General features: G+C 37.9%; 1 protein-coding gene across 12 annotated transcripts in view; it reads left to right on the top strand.

Moving 5' to 3' along the window:
- LOC133534604 (CUGBP Elav-like family member 1) overlaps positions 1-17230 on the top strand; it is a 506026-nt gene that overhangs the window by 287560 nt on the left and 201236 nt on the right. For 6 of the 12 annotated variants that reach the window (XM_061873796.1, XM_061873787.1, XM_061873795.1 and 3 more), the window contains one exon: positions 5600-6033. The exons of the other annotated variants lie outside the window; for them this stretch is intronic. In XM_061873796.1, coding sequence (XP_061729780.1) covers positions 5900-6033 — 134 coding nt within the window. In that variant the 5' untranslated portion in view covers positions 5600-5899. The remainder of the gene's footprint in view (positions 1-5599; positions 6034-17230) is intronic. 12 annotated transcript variants of the gene reach the window in all.

Raw genomic sequence — 17230 nt, 5'->3', positions numbered from 1 at the left:
ACACTATATTGTTTTACGCGGTAAGCGCATTGTCATTTTCCCTACATTCCGTTGACGCATGCGTTCAACGCTGCGTTTATCGCATCAAACAACCGTGCGCTTAAATATCATACATTTAAACCAACCTGAACGGTCCGTAACAAATAATATTTTAAGGTTAAACGATCAAGTTTAAATACAACCCGTCCAAGTTCCACGGTTGTAATTAATTTCTTTTGAAATCTGTAACAACCGGCAATATTTTTACTTACGACAGTTTTATTGTACTTTCATGCTTATTTAAGTTATTAATGTTTAACTAAATAATATTAAGACGTTTTTAATCTTTTCAGTCTTTAACCTCTGAAAGTATTTAACTAAAATTATGCTGCTGCTTGAAGTTACAGGATTGACCAAAAATTGTAGTAGGCGGTAATGGAGCCTGATATATTCCTTGTTTGTACCGGCTATGTTTTTAAGTTTATGAATAAGATATATTTTGTACATACTCCGCTGCGCCCCAGTATGGAAATTCCCATTGATAACATCAAACGTAGATAATATTCTGAGAGAAACGGTTAGTAAGATCCTGAACGTCAGCTTTACACCATCGAGTTGGACTCAGGCTACTCTCCCGATTAAATTTGGCGGACTTGGTATCCGTTTGGCGGGTGATCTAGCTCTCCCAGCGTTTTTGTCGTCTGCCTACAGTACATTCACCCTCGTTGGCGGTATTCTTCGAATTCCTTCAACCGCTAACGTGTTGGTGTCGTGCTTGGCGGATGCGGAATCAGCTTGGGAGGCAGACCATTCAGTCGAGCAGGTACCGGGAGAAAAAATGAGTCAAGCGGCGTGGGACGTTTTTAATGTTAAAAGAAACCTACAACTTCTCTTGCATAATTCCCCGAACCATCATGAACGAGCTAGGCTCATGGCGGTGTCTGAAAAGGAGTCAGGTTATTGGTTGCATGCGCTTCCATCACGAAACCTGGGCTCCGCTCTGGAACCCTCAACTTTGAGGATCGCGGTTTGCCTTCGCCTGGGTCTACGAATTTGCGAGCCGCACACTTGCAGCCGTTGCGTACAGCCAGTTGACACTCTGGGGCGGCATGGCCTGCATTGCAAAATGAGCGCTGGTCGGCTTTACAGGCATGCTACCCTTAACGATTTGATCCGCCGCGCCCTCAGCACTGCCTCTCTTCCCGCGACGTTGGAGCCGTCAGGTCTCTGTGCAGCTGACGGCAAGAGACCTGATGGCTGCACTCTCGTGCCCTGGACCTTAGGTCGCCCTTTGGCGTGGGACGCCACCTGCGTTGACACTCTGGCTCCGTCTTACGTGGAAGGGTCGGCTCGGAAGCCTGGGACTGCTGTGGACCAGGCCCAGACCGCCAAGCGCCGCAAATACGCGTTCTTGTCGAATGAGTATGAGTTTGCGGCGCTTGCAATGGAAACGCTAGGCCCGTCGTCGTCCGACACCAAAAATTTTGTCAGAGAAGTGTCAGTTCGGCTGATAGGCATCTCGGGCGATCATAGGGCTGGCGCTTTCTTTGCCCAGAGGCTAAGTCTGGCGGTGCAGAGGGGTAACGCCGCCAGCGTTCTTGCGACCATGCCGGAAGGAAGTGATTTGGGGGAGATTTTTTATATTTAGTTTTTAGTTTTAAGTTGTTTTGTGTTAGCATAAGTTCGATTTATTTGTTTTAGTTTTAAATTAGTTTTTTTAATAAATTATTATTCCAGATATATATATATATATATATATGATAAGAGATTAACAGTAGTGTGAAATGCTATATACACGGTGTTTTTTTCAGTCCGTTACGGTTCATCGCCGAGCTTAAATTAAGTAACTTTCTCAAAGAAACCGGTAATCGAATTAACTCAATTTTGGAGATATTTTTATGTGATGAGATTATTTTTATCTGATAAGTCCTCTACGAGCGTGTACTCGTACTGTAGAGCTCGTTTACTGATTAGTCAATTGTTTGGTGATTTTAAATATAATATTCATGTTACAACAACGTTATTAATTACTTTTTACGAAAAAAAAGTATAAATTAACTGTGTAATTCATATTTCCTTAAATATATTTAACTCCGAAGTTAACGGAGTTTAAAAAACACCGTGTACAACATGAATTGCCTATTCCTCTGATGTCTTGTTTGGTGGAAAAGCGAGCGAGTTATTCCATACTATATGGAGTCCGTCCCTTGTACATACATATATAACATGTACACTAGTACGAAAACACTGAACCACTGGCAATCAAACAAGGACTTGTGTTTGTGTTTTTATTTAACGCAGCTTCACTGTGGCCGGAAATTATACAGCACACTGTAATTGAAAGTTAACAGAGCCAAGCACATTTGTTCTTCATTGATTTCATCGTTTTGCGTGCAGGTAGTTAAATCGACTGGTATACATTTCTTTTTTTCATCACATTTGCTTAATTGCTGAGGGTCCCAAGGGAATATTTTGGAGCAAGTCATATAAACCAAGCGGGTATACAAATGAGATATAATTTTTTTGGAAATCAACGCTCAAAATATGTTTTAATTTAAAATTTCTTTCCCTCTCTCTCTCTCTCTCTCTCTCTCTCTCTCTGTCTGTCTCGCTCTCTCTCTCTCTCTGTCTCGCTCTCTCTCTCTGTGCATAATATTTATTTTCAAATTAGCCTTCCCAAACCAACAAAAAATATAGGAAAAATGTAAAAACTCAGTACCGGGTGAGACTCGAACTTACAACTCCGGGATATCAGGCTTGGCTTAGGCAGAGACTAAAAAACGTAGTTACTTGTCCCAACCAATATGAAACGAAGGAGGAATTCGTAACTACATGTGTACCTATTTTTTTCCGAAACGGCAATTTTATTAATAGACAAGGAAGTCAGTCTTGAATGTTACTACGAACAAGTGTGTACTTAAGTACCTACTTACATTGTGTCCGGCTAGTTCTGACGTAGATTGCACAAGTTCACGTCTGCGTCTATACAATCATTTCCCGGCTCGGCTTGTGCGTCTTTGTCCTTCGTCGCTGATAGATAGTAATAGCGCCCCTGGCATTTACGGATTTTGCACCAAAGGCTATTCAGCAAAACAAACTGCGCACAATGTATGCACCTAGAGATTAGAGATATATTTGCCGTGGAAGTATAGCACGTACCTACTCGTCCATTCAAAAATAAAAATGTATTTTTCCAATTCTAAATATTTTCCATTCTCTATAATTATTTAGTATGTTATTGACACAATGAAAAACTATGTTTATGGGTTTTCCTTTTTTTGAAATTTTCAGTTTTTATTCTAAAAGTGACCGACATCAAAATCAAAGTGATTTGTTAAGATTTAGTTAGTGGAAACCGTTTTCTTCCGAAATGGAACTTTAAAGAAAAAGTGCCGTTAGTTCATTAGGATCGCAAAGCTATTCTTCCCTCTTAACAAAAAAGATAACTTATCGCTTGCTATCAAAAAAGGCGCTAGTGCTAAAGATGTAATTATTTTCGTCTTAATCGCCAACTTACAAAGTTGTTGTAAACATCGAATAGTTGATGGTTATTAAAGTAGTCATATTCTTTTCAATAACCACGCTACCTTGAAGGTCAATCAACCGGCGACCCATCAAGTTCGGCAAACTACTCATAAAGACGACGAAAAAATCTGCTAACAGCATTATGGTAATCGACCCCTTCGCATTTTATTACTGAACGAAGGAGACCGAGAGAATCGTGGCTCGAGCGCAAATCGTCCGCAGTGCCTATTCGTGAACATAAATTGGCAGGTTTTTTATTGAACACGCCAAATCGTCAAAGTCACGAATGGGGCCTGCACCCCCTGCAGGCATGCTTGGAGCGAAATGTATGGAATTTTATTTCGCCCGACGTTAATGCGACATGAAATGAATTTCCGTTGAATCAGAGCTAAAAGATCGTGGGTATTTATTTGTGGCAGAGGAAATATGGAATTCCGCAATAAGTTATTAACTTCATTCAAATGCAGATTAATTAAGCTAAATAAAATGCACGCTTTTGTATAAGACTTGACTGACTTAATGCAATTAGTTTAGTTAAATCATTGTGAAATTTCAAAAGTAAACGCGAAACGAATGCTATATACGAGCTCGTAATATCAGTCTTTTCGTAAGCACTGTACTTAACATAATTTGCAATCTGTTGTATTTATGATAAATTGGTTACATAAAAAGGACATGTTCTGGAATCAACGGTATTAACCCAACACATACCATGTAAAAGAAATATTACACCCTGTTTAACCGCTCAGGGTACGGATTCCAAGAAAGTCCTCGTAATGTGTAATGAATTCAAATAAACACATAAATATTTGGCTCGGCAACAGCGCTGTTGGGGTGTCTCCCGCTGTAATAAGTGCCTTATTATGATAACGGGATCGAGGAGTCAGATTTTTATAAATATAGACGCCCTGAGCGCTACACTAAAAATGCTAGTCTAATAATATCGAAGGAGTCCCCATTAATCCGTACCTAATTCTAAGTAGTCGCATATATGAATACTTATAGATAATATTATTAAGAAGCAGGTGGAAGATAAAATGCCTAATTTCTTGCATTATTTTTTCTGATTATAGTTTATCTACACACCTATTAAACTAATATATTTTACAATTATGAACCAAACGTTACTTTACCTAACCGATTTTTGGTAACTCTTGCTTTTATATACTTAGTTCATATTAATTGCTGCTGTATTTCATGCCTTTTAGTTTATGGGATAGTCAAGCATTACGTTCATTGAAAACCTTAAACTACCTCGATAAATTAATAAAATTTGTCCTAAATATACGGCTTTATATTCTTTAGTTATTATACTATACACTCAATAAAACACATAATGAATTCGAAAAGAAAATGGCAAAAGGAAATTAACTTCTACTAAGAATAGCGAACTGCGCTTTTTAAGCAACATGACAGTATAGTACCGACCTTCTACAGACATACATATAATATGTATATAAGTTTATATAGTTATACTTACTTAAACTTCTGGACCAACGCCAAACATTAATGAGCTGTTCGTTTCCATTTTTATTTTCTGTTTGTGCAAATTACCTATGCAAATATAAAAAATACTGATAAAGGGTTGAAATGTTAGTAATAAATAACATTATTTTTTGCCTGTTTATAAACAAACATTGGCCTAAAAGCGTACGAGTATATTTACCCTACCTATCAGCTTACCATGGACAGTACGGCGTGTATAAGCTATCGTAAGGCCTTAAATCAAACGCCTGTGGCGGGAGTATTGCTAGGCGTGCTGGCCTGAAACATATTGCTGATACTTTCCTTAAGGCGCTTTTTTCTCTGTTGCTGTTTTTGAATGCTTCTGACGAAATTTATAGATTTTACGATACCTATTAACCTATAGTCCAGTAAGTGAATAATAATATATAGAACAAGCAATTCATATATTACAATGGTTCTTCTTGCTTCTTATAATAGGTTACCCACCTTTTAAGTAGGTGCCACAGGTGCCTACTATACTACAAAAATATCTACCTAGTTTTTAAGTTTAGTCTGGAATATCGCAACGTTTAGACAAAGGTAAACAATCTAAAGATTGTGTTCCTATCTTATCCATCATGTTTCGCAGTTTAACAGTGATAACAAGTGTTAAAAAGTATTTGAGCAAATGAAAAGATGTCCCAAACATGCTTAAATCGGACAGGACGATAACCCCATCGTTTTCACGTTGTGAACATTAAAAAAAAAGTGAATCAGTGTGAGTGTTGTGAGAGTGTCAGGTTGCGATGAGGCGGGGGGCGGGAGTGCCCCCGCGCCTCTTATCAGTTGATAAGGCGTCGTGGCGGCCCGAGGCAAGCGAGGTATCGGCAAACGTGGTGAAGTCTTCAGGGTGACCAGGCTGCTTGGACCGAAGCGGCCGCCGCCCGCAATGCTGCATTCACTAAACGCGCTGGCGGGCAAGATCTCGCCGGGCGGCGGCCTCGACACAAACGCGAACCGACATTCGCACCCCAACCGAAACCACAAGGCGTCCTCGCCCTCTGCACCCTACTCTAAGCCCAAGTAAGTGACAATGCTTGTACTACCTCGTGCAAATTCGTTAATTAATAAGTAGGTTCGATATTAAGTATTAGGAGACCGAGATCACCAGCACCTTACCTTAATTTGTTTTCCACTGTCAGTGATTTTCTCGGTCTTGGATTGTTACCTACTGTTGAAACATAATTTGATAATTCCCTTTACAGTCACATATTTAGGTATTTCTATTAGAGTCGTATTTGGGCAAAAAGAGCTATTAAAATCCAATATAATTATGTAGCACCAGATCAATAAGATTAGCGATATGCCTATTGAGCATTCAAAGTATGTAACACCCTTTTTGTGGATGGTTAGGCTTTTTCTAAAGGTAATTTTATGTTATATCCTCATGATCAGGCATAGGTACCTATGTAGCAGTTCTAAGGTTTCATTGTTAAGGTGAGCATGCACTAGAGATGAGCGAGGTAACGAAGCTGTGCGTGATGGATATCAACTTAAGTAAAGGAACGTCAATACATAGAAACGCGCTCGCTATCAAGAACGCGTCCTCTAGTGACTCCCTCTGAATGCTCTGAATGCTCGCGCTTTATACGTTACATAGCCCCTTGCTATCCAAAAGCTAGTTAACACAAAGCCGCTAAAAAACTCCGAATATATTAATTAGACAACCACCATCATCAGCGTTACTTCACACTCTGTATTATGTTACACAATCATTGCTTATTTAATAGTAAATGGTAGTGAATTGTGTAAATCCTTACAAGTTTTCATAATGAACTAAATTTAAAAACTGAATCGCATGAGTACCTAGTTGTCAAATATTGCTAGTCAACAATCTCCAGTTTTTTTAAATGGAATGAAAATATATTTACGAACATTTTAAAGTGGTTCTCTAAATCATTCCCGAAAATTATATTGTCGAATGATCAAGTGGCAACTCAAGACAATAATTAGTTTTATTTCCCAACCTAACTGTTATGTAACTGTATGTTTGGCTAAAGCATCAAAACGACACTTTTTAAAACGCAACGTTTTTGATAGCAGAATAACTTCGTAAGTCAAATACAAAATATAAAAGGTTTATTTTTGTAATTTAACACCGTTCAATGCAAAAAAGCCGGTACTGGCCGCAGTTGACTTAAAACGCTCCACCTCGCTTCGCTCGTCGTCGCACCTATCTTAACTGTCAAATTACTAGGCTTATTATTGTTTTAATAAATATTTAGCCAATTGTATTCCAAATGTTGTATAATAATCTACTCAACAATGATTTTACCAAGTAAAACGTTACCATACAGAAAATTTGCCAAATGTTGGTTGCCAAAGTAAATTATCTCCGAAAGATTGGTTGACAAGTGAGATTCGGACAATAAAACATTGGCGAAAAGGTAGAAAAAACACCTTTTAAAGTACTTATATATAACTAAGGTCTTAACCATGGTGCTCAACTATACCGTCTTTCTGGTACTTTGATTTAGATAGGTAATAAAAAATAATTAAAATAAAAATACTATTTATTAAGGTATAAACCCATTACATTCGAAATTATGATTACAATTACAATTATTATTAATTATTAATTAATATTACACTAAACTAAGATTAAAAAGGTTTAAGTGAAACCTTGCTCCTACAGTAGCATGTTTCGTATACACCGTATTTTTATTGAATTCCGTTAACTCCGGGTATGGGTAAATACGTTTAAGGAAACTAAATGTCATACTTCGTTAATTCTCAAAAAAAAAAAGAAATTTTTATTGTTTTTTTTTTAATAAAAATATTTAAATGTTGAATTCAGCGTTGATTTAACACGGGCATTATATTAAATTCAACCAAACAATTGAAATCTGTGACATACCTATCGGTGTCATTTTGAACATCGATCGTCCGAGATAGTACTTACGTTTTTAGTAGCAAATGTATACCTACACTCGTACTAAACACTAATCAATATGTAAACAGGTCCTAAGGCAAGTGTATACGCTCGTAGGGACCTTATAAGATAAAAATAAATTATTGATTGTCTCCGAAATGGAGTTAATTAGAATACCGGTGTCTTTGAGAAAGTTACTTAATTTAAGCTCTGGAATGCACCCTTGAAATTAACGGAAATAAAAAAAAAACATTGTGAATAGTCTTAACAATGCTGTTCGCCGATTCGCTCACTCTGCCAATAAACGACCAGTGCCTTTTACGCATTATAGCGTAAAAGTCATCTTCTCTGTTCTCGGCGAACATACCAGACGCAGTACACCGCCACGGTAGCCGTAACATTGTACGAAACTTTGTTATACTGTACCTACTCGAACTCTATTGAACGATCGTTTCGTGAAATGGTACCACAGCTGACTAGTGTAGAACACCTGACAGTGCGCCTTGAACAAAGTTATTTTGGCTTGGTCGGAACAGTGAGTAAACCGGCGTGCCAATATATTGCTTCTCATCGCAATACAATGGCCCGTCGCTGCCTTTCGAGACCGTCATCGTCTTTTAGTCTGTCTATCTTAATCAAAACAAGTCCCAGATACTTAAAACTATTTACAAATCTTAATTCAGTCTCATTAAGCTTAAAAGGTGGAACGATATCTGGACCCTCATCATATTTGAAAACCATCAATTCAGATTTTTTGACATTATATTTTAGTCCATGTATTTCAGCAAAACGCTCACATATCGAAACTAGTGTCCTGAGGCCTGTAATAGAAGAGCTCCAAAACACCATGAAAGAAATAGTTATTCATAGCCAATTTTAATTTTTTTTTCCTATTAACAAAATGACATTCTAAAACCTACACTCAATAGAAAGTGTAAAACTATACAAAGTGACCCCTGTTCATCGTTATTGAGCATTTGTATTATGGGCTAAACCGATCATATGCAATTATTTTAATAAAAACGCTGTGGCGCCAGGTACTTCTACTTACGAATATCAGATAAGATAAGATATAATATATGTCAGATGGGCTAGCCGAACGTGAGTCCAGAATGCGGCGATGGTGATGCTTGCGTGATGTCATGTTGTATACGTCACTTGAGACGCCAGTCTGATTTGAAGTCTAGCCTCATTTTCATTTAAAATATTGTGCTTTCACAGTCCCTACTAAAATTACTTTACTAAGTATGTACAACTTAATAAAAATGTCTTATTTCATCTTATTGTGTTATTCTACACGAAAATTTATTATTAATACCTAACAAAGGAAAAAATACAAAAGTACTTAAATTTAAACCGATATAAATATGTTTGCTAATTTATGAGTCTACCTTACTGTTATTTTTGTTTTCTTACATATTTATTTCCCCTTCGGCCGCGTACGCAACCACAGCTTCGTAACCAGATGCGATCGAAAACTATTTCTGCCTTGTACGAAACCGGTTGCGATCAAAAACTATTTCTGCCTTGTACGAAACCGGTTGCGATCAAAAACTAATTTCGTCTTACCCGTAACCAGTTACGATCGAACACTTCTCGTTCTTATACGAAACCAATGTCTGGGCCACTTAGCTATAGGTTTTTTTTTCAATTATTTTGTCATGATATTCATGATAATTTCTTATCCTGTGCATTTTTTGGAAACTATTGAGATTATTTAGTTTTTGATCGCAACCGGTTTCGTACAAGGCAGAAATAGTTTTCGATCGCATCTGGTTACGAAGCTCTTGTTGCGTACGCGGCCGAAGGGTTTATTTCTTAATCGCTGTTATTTGTCACTAATTATAAACAATATTTAGTATTGTTCTTCTATAGACTTGGGATTAGGTTGCCGAGCGAATCAAAGGGGCAGGATTCCAGACTAATGAGCCCTGGCAAACAAGCTGAGACAGCACTACAATGATGATAAAGATATCGTAATAGGTAATTAAGAGTTTGAATCACGATACACGAAACCACGCCATACGCCGGGAAGCCTATCTTCAATCAAAGGGAGCCTATCTTTCAAGATATACTTACCAATAAATTTGTGATTTACTCCCTGTCAAATGCAGACAACATAGTAGCATAGTCCTCTCAGGGCATCAACTTTAGAAATTCCATCTCACGGCAACCCGGGACATGAAGCTTTCGATTAAGAAACTCATATTAGCGTGAAATACTCATACACGGTCATCCCGTGTAGGTAGTAAGATTGGAATGTCCATTGATTTGCTCTTGATGATAACGGAGTGAGGTCGAAAAATCCAATTTCTTCCTAAAGTTCCTTAAAGAGTTACTTGTTTAGGGACAAGATAAACGACCCTCGCGAGCAAGATACTCGACTTCAAATGCATGATTTAAATTGCCAGTTTCAATATGAAAGGTGATCGCGTGAAAATTTCTAAAACTGAGTAGAGAAGCTAAACGTGCATTTTTATTTTTCTATTCGCGAGTGTAGAGTAAGCTGCAGAGATAACGGACGAGGGGTCAGTTATCTCAGCAGTTCACTGTACATAGGAAGACAAATGCTTTAGTGTAGTATGAGGTATTATTTAATACAGTTGCTCAAAATGTGCTTCTTTACGTATAGCCCATGGAATCGGTACATTATACCTAATTCTGTATTCCTAGTTCTGTTTTTTTAATATGTTGGTAGTGATGAAACGGTAATAACAAATCCAAGTTTTCGACCTCGAAAGCCCTTGGGATCATTGTAAAGTACATGAAAATCCATTTAATTTTAGGACTTTTTTCAGTTTTTGTAGATTTTTTCCACCGAGAACCGGAGTTACGGCAAAAGTCACTATGCACACTTTCAAGAAGATGAAATTTACAATTAATTGACAATATATAGTCTTAGTAGGCCAAATAGTTTATAAAATACATAATAATATGGTTCTCAAAGGTTTGCATGAACTAACTGTAACTGCAAAAAAGGTTGTACCAGCAGTTGTGGTTGCAGGAAAGCAGCACTCAAATGCTTAGCTGTTTGCAATGTTCAATCCTGCGAGAATATACCAGACCGGAGATGTGTGCCGACATTGAAAAACCATTCATTGATGATCTACCATCCGATGACGTTTTCGACCGGCCTGATCAGATTGACGAAGAAATGCTACCACATACGCTGGCCGCAAAAGTAGTGCTGTGGATTCAAAGGACAAACCTGGTCCATCAAAGATATACAAGAGATACAAGTTATAACAAGTTTCCTCACTGTACTGTGTATTATACACACAATGATCCGAAGGGCTTTCGAGGTGGACAACTTGGATTTGTCACTAATAATATATATAAAAACAGAACTAAATACCCCATTTGATGTAAGGCAACACCTCTTTTTTGGTACGATTTCCATGTATTAGTAGCCGTTTAGTGTTCACTTCGTTCCTGCGAACTAGCGCTATTTACTTTTTTGGATTTTATAAACTTTATATAATTTTTATTTCGCCATTTGACATTTATTACGTAGTAAAACATTATTACACGATATAAACTATTTTTATTTATTTAAACTTTACTGCACAAAATATATACAACAATGTACAAATGGCGGACTTAATGCCAAATGGCATTCTCTACCAGTCAACCATAGGGCCAAACAGAAATATCTAGAATTGGTGCAGAGAAAAAAAATACTGAATATATAAAAAAAGGAAACCATACTTTTAAACGACATCAATAAATAATAACAATAAACTACCACATATTTATAGAATACATACTATAAATATAATAATGATGGATATTATTCGACCTCTTGTTTTAGCAAATACTTACGTAACATAACGATTACGAACAAAACGCAACTGTCTCTCTCGCTCTAATATGGAAGAGTGATAGAAAAAGATGACTACGCTACGGAGCTTAAACGATTGACACGTTGGCAACGCCCCCTGGTGATTTTATTTGCATGCAATACTATAAAAAAGTCAATCTGTATTGAACTTATCATACAATTTTACTCGTATTTATTAGTATCAAGGGTAAAATGCCTACCTTTAGCTAACATTATTATTGATACGTTTTTGATACTTTGGCTACCTACAAAATTATTATGATGCCTTTACTTTACTAAACGCTACGATTTTTAAAAATAAAATAATTTAAAAAGAAAAATAACGCATTATTTTTGTAATCAAGAATTTGTGTTTTTTATTTTATTTCTTAGTTCATTGTGAAATACTTAAGGCACCCTTTTAAGTGTAAAGGGACTCTGTGTACTTGATTCTAAGTAGAATTAATTTAAAATCCAAAATTTTAAAAGATTTTTTTGAAAGGTCTAATCATAGTCAGCGTCGGTGATAATGATAAGGTGTTGAGCGATGACAATAGATCAGACGAGGTACATGAAATGCGAACTGTGCGAAGTTTATACTAGTTAGTTGAAGTAATATGTGAGAACCAGGTTGCTTTAAAAGTGCCTAATAAATACATGAAAATTCGATAAACATGGTCATTGTATTATGAATGAGAAATCCTCTGAGATTAATACAAGCGATTTTAACGTTTAATTCCGGCCCCACCATTTTTTTCCAGTTTCTGTCTATCGGCCCCAAAAAGCGTCAGCTTTACTTGCATTATCAAAAAGTATAATAGAGCGTCCTCGTCCTGACCCGTACCTAACTCCTAATCCAATGTTTGCTCATGAATCGTCCACGGCAAACACAGGGTGAGTCAGCCCGTCAAATGTACAGTCAGGCGCGTGTTGCGGGGAGATAATAACGTTAACCGTTATCGTGAGGAGCGCAGGGGTCACTACTCACCACCTACCAGGTTTTTAACCCTAAAAAAGACGGTATGGTATGGTGGACTGTATGAATAAAAGGGAGGAATATACCTTTGATATTGTTTTAATAAATATTTACAATAAATAGAAAATCACATGAACGACACAACCAAATCAGTATAAAAAAAAGTAACCTGAAGTAATCAGAATGACAAATACTTTTTTAAGTCAATTTTGAATTTGAATTTATAATAGACAAATAAGAAAAATAAGCCTGATGCTGCAAAGAGTGTGCAACATCCTGCCCCTCGTGCAGCTATGCACCAACTAACTTAAGTACATTAATAAAGGCTTAAGTGGTAAGTCTAATTAATTTTTTAAGGGGACGGCGTAGCGTACCCCCAGCCGTCGCAACGTCCACCACCCTGGTCACGCCATCCTTTCCAGGAAACATATTGGTTACCCTTCCTTTGGGCCACGTTCCGCACGGCAGTGATTCATCCACTATTACCACCACATCTCCTATTTGAAGTTCCTGACCGCGATCTCCTTTCACGTTGATTCGTGTTTGCATCGTTGGCAATACTTCACGCACCCAGCGTTTCCAAAAGTGGTCTGATAACCTTATTGCCTTCTTCCACTCTGAGCGACCGAACAGGTCACGGTCTTCTAAGGTCGATGGCAAGGTTTGATTTGATGGACACCCAATTAGGAAGTGGAAAGGTGTAAGGCTGGTTGGGTCCTCTGGGTCTGTGGACACGTGCGTCAGTGGGCGAGAATTCACAATCGCTTCAGCTTCCATCAGCAGCGTCGGTAGTATCTCCTCCTTGGGGAACCTTTCGTTAAGTGTTGCCTTCAGCGCCACCTTTACTGTTCTTACTAGACGCTCCCAACATCCACCAAAAGACGGTGCTGCAGCGGGAATAAAACTCCACTTGATTCCTCTAGTCGCTGCTTCTTCTTGAATGTCGTCTGAGTAGAATTGTCGTAGGATACGGTTTGCCCCAATGAAGGCGGTCCCATTGTCTAAGTAAATTGTATTTGGGGTACCTCGTCTGGCAATGAAACGCCTCAAGCTCATTATGGCGGAGTCTGAAGAAAGGCTGTGTACCAATTCCAGGTGTAATGCCCTTGTTGTGAGGCATGTGTAAAGAGCCACGTAACGTTTTTCATGGCGGCGGCCCACAGTAACATTGACGGGGCCAAAATAGTCTAGGCCAGTAAATGTAAATGCCCGTTGGTGGTGAGCGAGCCTTTGAGGTGGTAGGTCTCCAGTGGCAGGGTTCATAGGCTTCGATTTGCGAATCTTGCAAAGCAGGCATTTCTGAGCGACTGACCTGACTGTATCTCGGAGCCTCAGAAGCCAGAATCTTTGCCTTAGTTCATTAATGACGTATTCGTTATTAGCATGACCTGCTCGTCTGTGGTAAAACTGTACTAACAGCCGTGCGACTGGGTGACGACCATCAAGTAGTATCGGGAATCGTGATTCAGGGTCGATGTCTTCTACAACTTTTATTCTTCCAGCCAAGTGAATTAAATTATCTTCTCCCAGAGAGGGCGATAGTTTGATGAGGCGGCTGTTTGAAGGAATCGGCTTCGAGTTGACGATGCAGTGGAATTCTTGAGAAAAGCTTTCCAGTTGGATCCGTTGTAAAATGTGCCTTTCAGCGGCTTTTATCAGGTCGGCATTCAAGGGAGTGTGAGTGGTGGACGCTGATGAACGACGCGAGCGGGAGAGAACCACTCCGCTATTTGATTTTGAATTTCGAATTGAGGCCAAAATACTACCAAAAATTGCCGCAGCTTGATGTACCCGAGCTGTGGCACGTAAAAAACGAAGCCAGTCACTAAAATGTTCAAAATTTGCCGTGACTGGAGTTGGCAAAACAGTATTGACTGAAGTCAGCCCCACTAACTCGTTTTGTTGACATTTAAGTTCTTCGCGAACTGGTGTGACAGTAAGTGGCTCTGTGGGCCAGTCCTCTGGGGACTTTAAAAGAAATGATGGTCCTTCACCTCACTTATGCAGTGCCTATTTAGTTTGACAGTTACGTTTTCGTGTTTATATTTCATTTTCTTTCATTGGTTACATTCATATATTCACGTAGTCCTCATCGTATGATCACCCGTAGCAAAAGTAAAATTATGTCAGCTAAGGACCAATAAAAAAGATGGTATGGTATGGTGGACTGTATGAATAAAAGGGTGGAATATACCTTTGATATTGTTTTAATAAATATTTACAATAAATAGAAAATCACATGAACGACACAACCAAATCAGTATAAAAAAGTAACCTGAAGTAATCAGAATGACAAATACTTTTTTAAGTCAATTTTAAATTTGAATTTATAATAGACAAATAAGAAAAATAAGCCTGATGCTGCAAAGAGTGTGCAACAAACCCTTTAACCGATAGTTCCAATAAAATATTGATATATGTATATGTGGGGTGGAAGATACCCCACTGCTCATATACCTACTATAAACTTGGAGTACATACCTATAGCCGGCTGAGCTATACATAACCATAAAATTAAAAGAGCATATGTTTCTTTAAATAGAATGTCCATTTAATAAATAGTCGCCTACACCCGAAGTTTAAGGTTTGACTATAAATAAACTATCTATGTATGTACCGTCCTCATTCAAATATAGAACTCCTTTTTGCTCCCATATGGGAAAGTATAACCTGTTTTATTCTTATGCATAAAGTATAGGAAAATTAAATAAAGTAATACTGTTCAGTAATTTTGCAGTTAAGAGAAATAAACATCAGTACCCCTAGTGTAAATTTAATCGACATCATAACGTGACGAACGCGTTTGCGTTAAGTCTCATTTTGTATAGGATTTTGAGTTTCCAAAACGTCCCGCTTGGCGCGCTCTTTCTAAATCACATACAAAATGAGACTAAACGCAAACGCGTACGTCACGTTTCGAAATCGAATTTATTTACACTAGGGGTACTGAACTTGCAAACTTTCATGTTTATAATATATTGGTACCTATGTGTACCCATAACGGTGCTCCGGACATTTGGGAGGCGTGCGCGGAGTTAAAGCCAACACACGTATTAGTACACCGATCGGATGCTGCCCTTGCCCGTGTCATGGGAGACGGGCAGAGGCAGCTCCCGTCAAGGTATAAGGACTGGTTGACTAAGTTGACCCACCCACCCATCTGTCGGACAAGGTATTAAATATCGACACGGACAAAGTGCTACAAATATGTGTAGGTACACGATCTTATTATCCATACATCAAGGTAGTGTGTACATATTTTTGAGAATTTGCCGTGTTAAATGAATGTGTTTGCCTTGACTGTACGTGGGGTCGCTACTACTCAACAGCTCGTCACAAGCTGCCCTGCTTATTGATATCATAGTTAGGGTTTTACTTACCTGCAAGTTTGTTTCTCGAGTTGAATTCGAGTAAAATGGCTACGACATACAGACAGACCGACATGAAACGAAACTATAATGAATCCGTTTAGCATGGTAAAACAATTCAAAATGTGAGTTATATTACTGCCACTGGGTACAATAAAATAAATTCAAATAATAAAGAAGATTATTCTCCATAACACATGAAGACATAAAGTTTTTAATATATGTTTTATACTTACTTATTTATAAGTAAATGGTGTTAAATGGAGTATGTCTAAAGATTGAAAAACACTGTTCGTCTGTTCATAAGTGACTCTATCTCATTAGAAATTACGAGTGGTAAAACGTTCGTTTCTTAGATGTTTTCTATGTGCAAGTGATTTCATCACGTTTAAATTTTCTTGCATCATAAAGAAAACTTTAGCGAGCCCCATATTTTATTCTCCTATGTCGCCGTCGCTAGAGCTTGTGCGACTAACACCAAAGTTTGTGTGGTGGATTAGTACTTATTCCAGCCCCAAACTAGGATGATAGCACGTCCTACCTCTGTTAAAACTTTACAATACAATACAAATCCTCTTTATTGCACAACCTCAGAACAAATGTACATGGAAACACATATAATAAATGAAGATAGTAGAGGTAAGCAACAGGCGGCCTTATCGCTACAGAGCGATCTCTTCCAGACAGCCTTTGGGTAGTGGAGAAATGAGACTTTCAGAAACTTTCAGAGAAGATATAAAATTCTAACAAACCCATAATAATAAAAACAGCTGCACTAAGACTACGGCGAAATTAGGTATGGAAAGCACACGCATGACCACGACATGCACTTTTTTTTATACCTACTGAAACATTTTGGTTTCCACAACGGAACACCCATAACACGTACGGTGGTTCCGATGGTTTTACCTACCCCAACTTTTTACAAACTTACTTAAAGTTACGTAAAAATATGGGTTAGGTAAAATCATCGGATTATTTGAGGTGACATATACACACTTTATTACCTATACAATATCTAGGAACCCGAGCTTTGCTCGGAAAACATACAAAAACTCGAAAATGTGCGTTTCTACAGCAAACATCGATATATATATATATATATATATATATATATATATAAGAATTGCTTCATTAAAGGTACGTATAAAATAATAATAAATAAATCTTTATCCCTGTCTCCT

This window comes from Cydia pomonella, chromosome 2 (assembly GCF_033807575.1).
Source record: "Cydia pomonella isolate Wapato2018A chromosome 2, ilCydPomo1, whole genome shotgun sequence".
NCBI lineage: Eukaryota > Metazoa > Arthropoda > Insecta > Lepidoptera > Tortricidae > Cydia > Cydia pomonella.
The sequence above is the reverse complement of the archived record's forward strand: the minus strand, read 5'-3'. Positions and strand labels throughout refer to the sequence as shown.